This window comes from Lycium ferocissimum, chromosome 11 (assembly GCF_029784015.1).
Source record: "Lycium ferocissimum isolate CSIRO_LF1 chromosome 11, AGI_CSIRO_Lferr_CH_V1, whole genome shotgun sequence".
Lineage (NCBI taxonomy): Eukaryota > Viridiplantae > Streptophyta > Magnoliopsida > Solanales > Solanaceae > Lycium > Lycium ferocissimum.
The window spans coordinates 37,223,992-37,232,682 of record NC_081352.1 but is presented as its reverse complement, the minus strand read 5'-3'; the positions used below and the strand labels follow the sequence as shown (position 1 = coordinate 37,232,682).

Here is an 8,691-nt window from a genome sequence, read left to right as displayed (position 1 = left end):
TTGAGAAAATATGTACACACTTACTGTCATTTCCATTCCTGATGGTGTTTATACAATGCAATAAATACTCCCAAAGCAAACAAACAATACACATCAGCCTATTATGCTCTTCGTACATCCAGGTTACAGCTGCAGGACCTTGCATGATCCTGCCAAATGCATGAAAATGAGCACTGAAATGGATAAATTTTCAGCACAAAGATTTTAATTCAAACTGGTTAAGCAATCTTGGCAACATACAGGTGTTAAATATCTCACAGTGCCACCATAACCACCTTCTGCGTATAGCTTGACAATTATATGAGAAGTAGGAGAGCCAATAGTTCATATGCTCATTAAACCATCATGCAAGAGTCACAAGACGTCTTTCAGACGAGTGTTTGAACAGGCGTCGGCTCCAATGCATTGATAATCAATTTTCCTGCAAAAGCTATAAAATAGACAAAGTTACACAGCAGTCAACACTTCTTCATGATAGACAAGAAACACCATGACACCGTTAAATAGAAGGCAAAAAATCTAGAATATACAGAGCCTCAAACCAACAAAAATAAATCAAGAAATAGTCCATCAAGTAACACCGTAATAGTTTCCCCGACTAATCTCTTTGTTTCACAGAATAACTCCGTCCCAGTTTAGTGATAAATTCAAAGGGCAAAGAAACATTGCAAGCAAAAAAAAGCAACAACCTCATATTCACCTTCTTTTCGCTATAAAATGGTGTCCCTAAGTGCATGAGATAACCGGGGATCCACAATAACAGCGTGGATAGAAGAGCGATAGGACGATTGCAAGGGTGCCTTGTTCCAGGGAGGGGAAACTTGCTGCACATGCTTCCCTGGTGGGTAGTAGGGGTACCTAAGGAAACAAGAGGGCTAGGAAATGGGTGGATCTGCTGATGATTATATAACCTCTTTCAATAAGCAACGTCCTTACTGTATGCTAGTCAAGCGTCCTTACTGTATGCTAGTCAAGAACAACTAACGAAAATAGTATAGGTAGAATATTTTTTCCTTGTTCCTTTTTTTTTTTTTTTTTAATTGCGGAAGGATGGAGAGAGGTCATCGGGGGGTTCTACGGGAAAAGTCAAATCCATTGACTTCCCCTGCAGATTAAGCTGAACATAGTGGAGTTCCAAAACCAAACATGTAGGTTTGTAAGTAGAAACACAAAGCAAGATCGATATTGTTAACGGCAGGCCAATCTGCTTGCATCTCAACTATTCCACTGGGTACCTGCTACCTCCCAACCGCTGAGGACCGAGTAATTCTGCCCAACAATGCTTAGGCAGATGGCAAAAAATCACTGAGCGTCTTGCATCTACCGGGATTAGAACCATAGTCTCCCATGATTTCATCCCACTTTATTGATCACTAGGCCACACCCTTAGGTGCAATACAAAACAAGATTTCTACGGAAAAAAAAAAAGGTGTAATTTTCATTTGCCTCGTAGAATAATAAGGAAAGTTTATTCACATAATGCACTCTATGCTTTCTGCCATAGTACAATGAGACTGCAAAAAATAATCCTGCAATTCTATTCGAATTCTCCTTTTGGCTGTGGTTACTACAATATAAAACATTAATCCATCGTCACTCTTGAACAAGGGACACATCTCTTTGTCTATTTTTCGATTAGAATTTATTTATGTTTTTGACATCGCCAGCAAGTCCTAGAAATGTAATTATCGCCATGTTTATGCATTATCAATGCAGCTTATTATGGACGTATCTATGCAGCTTCTTCATAATGACAGTACAATCACTAAGTCGCTGAAGCAACGGATAACCATGGTTATGGAAATGCCCTCGTTTAGATGGCCAATCTACATGGTGGTTCTGTATTGATGCCAGAAAAAGGCCCAAAAAGTTAAAGTATCACCACGGAAAACAAGCAGAACCTTAGAAGTAAAGAGTTTTTCATGTAATAAAAAGCATAATTTGCTGATCGCTTAAATTATATTAGAACAATTCGTCCTTTCTTAATTAAAGTTTTTGGGACAACTATCACTAGGTTTTTAACAACATAAAACTGGAAACAGACTAGCTAGATCACCTGCACAAGCTAAATCAGTCTTTACTCACATGAAGAGCTTATCATGTCCTAGGTGAATGTGCCGCCTCTGATCCAGATGCTGAAGAACTATCACTATCAGAATCTGCAGATAGTATAGCAAATTAAATTAGAGATACGTTGTGAAGAACTTGCTGAAAATCAGCTAAACAATGAACAATCATTATGCATGTGGTGTTGAGACTTGCAGGAGAGTATCATAATTACCGCTAGAGGATGAGCCTGAATCACTGCTGGAACTGCTTGAACTGCTAGACCTACTTGCACTACCCAACGGTCTTCCACCTTCTGCAAGGGTAGCAGGAGTTGTATCCTTCTCACCTACTCATACAAGGTAGCAAGTATAATGAGTATTTTTTACCTAACGCATGAATCTTGAAACCTATCCGAGACAACAATTCCTCCTATGAGACACTTACCAGTTCCATTTTCTCTCGGTGCATCAGCAACCTCTGACGTAAGGTTCTACAATGTAATTTTCACACATTAAGCATCTCAACCAGACAAACACACAAAGACTACTTGTTGGGGGGGGGGGGGGGTGAACAGAAGGATTAAAGAACAAATCTCACCACAATTCGAGCAGTCTGAGCAGCTACTTCCCTGGCTCGAAGAGCAAGTTCAGCTTTTCTCTTGTACTTGCTAAAACTCTTTTTGAAATTTGTTACAAACCTATCAAGCTCCCAGAGTGTTTCTGCATCAACACTATCTATATCTACTTCAATCTCATCGTTGTCTTGATTAAGTGTTGAGTTCCTCTTCTTAATGATCTGAACAATTGCATCAAGCTTTTCTGTAGGTAAACCCTGAAGATTTGTGCTAAGTTTCTGCTTTTCCTCATACGTCATGTCTCTCTTATTGGGATCTTTTGCCTTAGGTTTCTTAGGAATTGGGGTCCTAGCAACATGAACTATATTTGAAGTCTTCATCCTGGGATTCACCGGCCTAGTCATTGACTCAGATCTATCCAAAGTCTGCAGTTGACGAGCAATTGGAGCAAGAGAATGAGAAGTAACTGGGGTGTGGAGAAAGGAAGGAGCAAAAGAGGTCCTTCTTGAGGTGGGAGTGGGAGTACCAGCATCATGATACGTTTGGTGCCTCCAATCTGAATTATACTCGGCCTCTATAACTGCCCATCTCTCTTCGAAAATCTCTGATAAATGTTCGGCCATAACATGAACATCTTGCCCTTTAGGGTTATAAGTCATGGCATTATAAAAGACGAGCCTCACGTCCTCTGCAAATTCCCTTGGAGACTTGTACCAATTCTGAGATAACCTAGTCTTAATTGTGCCCAAATCCATAGGATGAGTAACGATGACATGATAATCATGCAGCCCAAGAGCTTTCGCGTTCACTGGCTCATTAAACACCCAACCATGCTGGTGTTTCATTAACCTCTCAAGCAAACTGCCACAATTCCTAAACACCTGAAGTCTATGCTTATCAAAGCCAAACCCAAAACCGTTCTCCGAATCACCACTATGCTTCTTCCCAGACCCATTAGGCCTCATTCTTTTATTGCTTTCAGGCGGCAGTCTATCCTTACCGAGGAGAAACTCTGAATTCCTGTAATACGGATTAGCCTTCGGGGTCCTTTTCTCCTTCTCCATAAAGTCACTAGAACCATTACTATTTTCCACAATTAGAAAACTAGGTCGCTGGAATGGCCTCGATCCAATGTGCCCCACAGAACGCACATCTGAATTCATTCGCACTAAAGACCTATTCTTGATCACACCATTATCCATGTTATACTGGGAATGACTATAAGAGCTAATAGAACCACCAGGCACCGTAGTAACACTACCATCATTTATACTAGTACTTCTATATGCCGTCAGCTGAAACTGTTTAGCTTCGACCTCCTTTACCAAGCTCCTAACTTGATCAAGCTCACTCTCTAAGCTCGTACTAAGCTCTCTAATCTCATCCTTAAACCTCACACCTTTTAAATTTATCCTAATCCTATCTTGAATTCTTGAAATAACCGGCTTAACGACATAACCATTATTATTCTCCACTTCAAGATTGCAACTCTGTGTTTCATGTCTATGATTCTCCACATCTCTACCACTTGAACCCTCTGTTGGGTCCCTCAATTCCCCATCTCTAGCACTGCCACATGTATGTTCATCGCTATCTTGAATTCTTGAAATAACAACATACCCATTATTATTATTATTCTCCACTTCAAGATTGCAACTTTCTGGTTCATCTCTATGATTCTCCACATCTCTACTGCATGAACCCTCCTGCAATTCCCCATCTCTAGCACTGCCACGTGTATGTTCATCGCTATCTTGAATTCTTGAAATAACAACATACCCATTATTATTATTATTCTCCACTTCAAGATTGCAACTTTGTGTTTCATCTCTATGATTCTCCACATTTGTTGGGTCCCGTAATTCACTGCCACGTGTACATTCATCGTTACTCACATCTACTACTACTACCTCAGCTTTACGAGAAGAATCCCTAAATTGAATTACTGCTACGTCATCGGCGGTGGTGGTGTTAGTATTTTCTAGGGTTTTGCGGCGGCGCTTACGTGTATATACTTTGTAATTATCGCCCCAACGTATACTTTCTCTACAATTCAAATCGTTTGCATTTGAATCCATACATACACGTAATTACAGAACCCTAAAACACCCAAAACCCTTAAAAAAATCGAAAATTTCTCTCTAAAACCCTATGTATTCGAAATGAAAATTAAAATCATTTGCATCTGAATAGATACATACATGTAATCACAGAAACTAAGCCCTAACCTTAAAACAGACGAAAACCTAAAATTGGAAACCTAGATCGACAAGGTTTCGATTTTACGGAACTAGGGTTTTTGGGAATAGGAAGGCAAAAACAAAAATTAGGAAAAGTTGAAGGATCTGTTGAGAAAATAAGAAAAAAATTAAAATTAAAAGTTTTAGGATTTGAAATGAAAATTGGAAACCTAATTCGATCGGAATCGATAAGGTTTCGATTACAGAATAGGAAGGCTAAAACAAAAATTAGGGAAAGTTGAAGGATCTGTTGAGAAAATAAAATAAAATATTTTTGGATTTGAAATGAAATTTGGAGACCTAATTCGATCGGAATCGATAAGGTTTCGTTTAGGAATTAGGGTTTTTCGGAATAGAAATGACGAAAACGAAAATTAGGAAAAGTTGAAGGATCTATTGAGAAAATAAGAAAAATTAAAATTAATTTTTTTTTTTTTTAAGAATTTGGGGAGAGTGAGATTTGGGAGATTTTATTTTCGAGCGATTGAGAGAAATTGTCTTTTGGATCCGAACTCTACTCGCCTACTTTTCTTTTATGTACTCGTTCATCCCAAAATAGAATTATTAGAATTATTTATTAGTCTCAATTATACTAGCACTAGTATTAATGGCAGTCAAATAATAACTTTTTTATTAAGTTTTTAAATATTTTTAACTATTTTTGTATATAAAATGTATCTTCTCTAATTTTTGGAATATGTAAACTTCTTCTATAGTAGTAAAAAATATAATACATTCATGGGTATATTAATATAAATTAAGTGTGTAACACTCCTCGTGTATGTTGCTTTGACTTCCAAAATGATTGCATATTTGTGTCGGATCCTTAAAAATGCACTACTTTTAGAGGATCCAACACGCACCCGTTCATTTTGAAAGTCGAAATGCTATAAATGCGGTAAATCCCTATCAATTAAGTCTTTGTTCGGGGAATGAGAGAATTTTGACTAGCGTTCGCAAGGCAACCGAATCGGGTACTCTGATTCAACCCGTAACATATTAGCCAGAAAGGGCTTCTTTCCCTTCAGGCAGAATTTTTGCTGGGCAGGGCAGAATTTTGCAAAGTCTGCCTTGCGAAATTCTGCCTTGCGATTTATTTATTTTTTAACTGAGCTGGAGTTCAAACCCACAACCTTGGAGTGTTAGGCGAGGGGTAAAATTTAAAGACCACCAATTTGAAGGGAAAAACCTAAAGACCACCCCAAATAAAGGGCAATCCGAGCAAAAAAATGTCATAGAAGTACAGGGAACTGGGCTACTTAAGTCCTCAGAAAGTCAAAGTAAAGGCGATCGACATTCTGTTCTATAACTATAACACAACATATTTATTATGTTTATTAAATATTTTAATAGTAGAGCTACTTTCGTACTACCAAATAAGGAAACGTGAGCACTACAGACCAGGCTTCTCAAAAAATCAGCTCGAGTCAGGGCCAGCATAAAATGAAGAGGACGATTCTAATCTTATATTCGTCTTAACAACTTACTAGATTGCCGATGGAGAAAAGTAAACGCGAGAACTCGACATACTCTACGAAACATTATTCCTTAACAAAAGGAATTTTATTATGGAACTTATTTTTTTTTCTAAAATTTTAATTATTACCAATAATTCATAATCTGTCATACATCTGTCATTTTTTTTTAGTTTCATACCTAAACTATCATAAGTTGAGAAGACTACTTAAACTATCACTATCTAGTTTGCAAAATACACCTGAACTAAATGTGTGAACTCACTCTCCAAAAGGCAAGTGAAGCTGAAATTTTCCTAAAAAAATTGTCCACATGGCATAAGTAATGCTATAATGGCACATACATGGAAATTAAAAAATAATGTTTTTTTATAAAAAAAAAACTGCATTATTTTTTTAAAAAAATCTGGATTTAAAAAAAAATGTAAAAAAATATTAAAAAATTTAGAAAATCAGAAAAAAAAGATTTAAAAAATGGAAAAGTTGATTTTTTTTTTTAAAATGTGAAAACTAAATAATCAGTTTTCTTATTATTTTTTTTTAAAATAACTTTTCCATTTTAAACTAATTTTTTTATTTTCTATAATTTTTGATATTTTTTTACAAAAATTATTATTTTTCAGTTTATTTTGTAAAACAAATAGTTTTTTTTAATTTTCATGTAGGTGCCATTGTGACATTATTTATCCACGTGGACAACACTTGGCAACATTTTTATATAAAATGGAGAGGGTAGATCACATGTCATTCAAGAATAATTTGAAGTGCGTTTTGCAAATTAGCTAGTGATAGTTTAGGTAGTTTTCTCAACCTTCTGATAGTTTAGGTATGAAATTAAAAAAAAAAAAAGATAATTGGGTGTGTTTTTTACCCTTATCTCTTTTATGTGTTTTTTATCCTTATCTCTTTTACTTTTTAGAAATCTAAAAACTCTTCAGTGGTTAAACTAATCATGCTTCAATGACGTGATCATTGAATTAAGACGTTTTGATTTGTGAATATTAATTATGTTTCTTTAATATAGTAAAGTAAAAGATCTTATATCACTTTTATAGTTTAGAGCTCGTGGGCATTTTAAAGGCCGTTTGGTTCAAGGCATTGGATGTTTTATTCCAACTTAATTGTTAATTTATTTTAAATGTGATTAAACGTATTAGCTTAAATTGGTAGTAAATAAGGACAATAATTTGGATAACTTATTACATATAGATTATAGTCCTGACTATCCTGAGATTTCCCTATTTTAAATCAAACAACTCCTTAATATCTTTAATAATATAATGTCTTCAAAATATAATCCATCTTTAGTGTTTGGTCGAATTTTACGCACCAAATTTTTTATTCAGAAAATAATATATTTTTTGTTTTTCTTAATTTGTCGGAACTTGTTCAATTTTGTATTATTTATTTGAGCTACTATTAAGATTCTAGCATGTTTCACACCACTAAGCACACACATGACGAATTTAAATTTTGGTGCAAAATCAATAAACTACTAATAGCCTGTTTGGCCAAGCTTATTTTTCCCCCAAAAATACTTATTTTTTCAATAAGTGCTTATTTTAAAAAATGAGGTGTTTGACCAAGCTTTTGAGAGAAAATAAGTGCTTTTGGGGAAGAATGAAACAGCTTTTTTAAGCTAAAAAAATAGTTTTTCAAAAGACTTTTTGAAAAAGTACTTTTGATAAAAATACACTTAGAAGACTTTTTAAAAGCTTGGTCAAACACTAGCTTTGCTCAAAAGTACTTTTTTTAAATTAATTGTCAAAGTAATGAAATCTTTTTTTAAAAAAGTATTTTTTGAGAAACTTTTTCAAAAATAATTTATTTTTATGTTTCGCAATAAACGCGGTATAAGCCTCCATGTAGTGAGGTGAGTTTGAACTTAGTGAAATGTTCGAATAAGAATAAATCATGTTCTCATCTATGAGAAAAACAATTAAATTCTTATAATCTCGAATTACCTATTTGCTTGGTAAATATGAAGACATGTTTAAAACCAACTGATAAGAAAATAATCTTATCATTCTATTCAATTTTTTTTTTTGCCGCCCAAATGTTGAATCTGCATATGCATACCATATTCTGGATGAGGGTTTATCGAGAGTGAGTTTTATTGATTTTATTAACATGACTAAGCTCTGTGTTTTGTTTTGGAACGAACCAATAGCAAAGTTATTGGTATGCCCTATTGCTGAAAAATGTCTCTATATGTGGAATTTTATTAAACTTATATCAAATTCAGTTTATTTATTTGATTATTAGAATTAAGTGTTCATGTGAATGACATTTATGTTTGTAAAGATCTAAACACAAGGAGTCCGGAGCCAAAAGGGTATAAAAATACACGGTA

General features: G+C 35.0%; 1 protein-coding gene across 4 annotated transcripts; it reads right to left on the bottom strand.

Annotated features, from left to right (window-relative positions):
* LOC132037142 (transcription factor GTE4-like) lies at nt 1–5,368 on the bottom strand. 4 transcript variants are annotated; one of them, XR_009409785.1, is made up of 6 exons: nt 2,647–5,368; nt 2,494–2,539; nt 2,282–2,395; nt 2,086–2,159; nt 241–430; nt 1–149 (listed from the first exon to the last, which is right to left on the bottom strand). XR_009409785.1 is itself a non-coding variant. In XM_059427600.1 (6 exons), exons 2-5 carry the CDS (start codon nt 4,699–4,701, stop codon nt 2,098–2,100), a joined length of 2,277 nt encoding a protein of 758 aa, XP_059283583.1. In that variant the 5' UTR covers nt 4,702–4,723; nt 4,841–5,368; the 3' UTR covers nt 1–430; nt 2,086–2,097. The 4 variants fall into 4 exon arrangements, 3 of the variants coding, with proteins under 3 accessions (XP_059283583.1, XP_059283584.1, XP_059283582.1); XM_059427600.1 differs by having other exon boundaries at nt 1–430; nt 2,647–4,723; nt 4,841–5,368; XM_059427601.1 differs by having other exon boundaries at nt 1–430; nt 2,647–4,124; nt 4,302–5,367.
* Between the last annotated feature and the right edge of the window lie 3,323 nt (nt 5,369–8,691).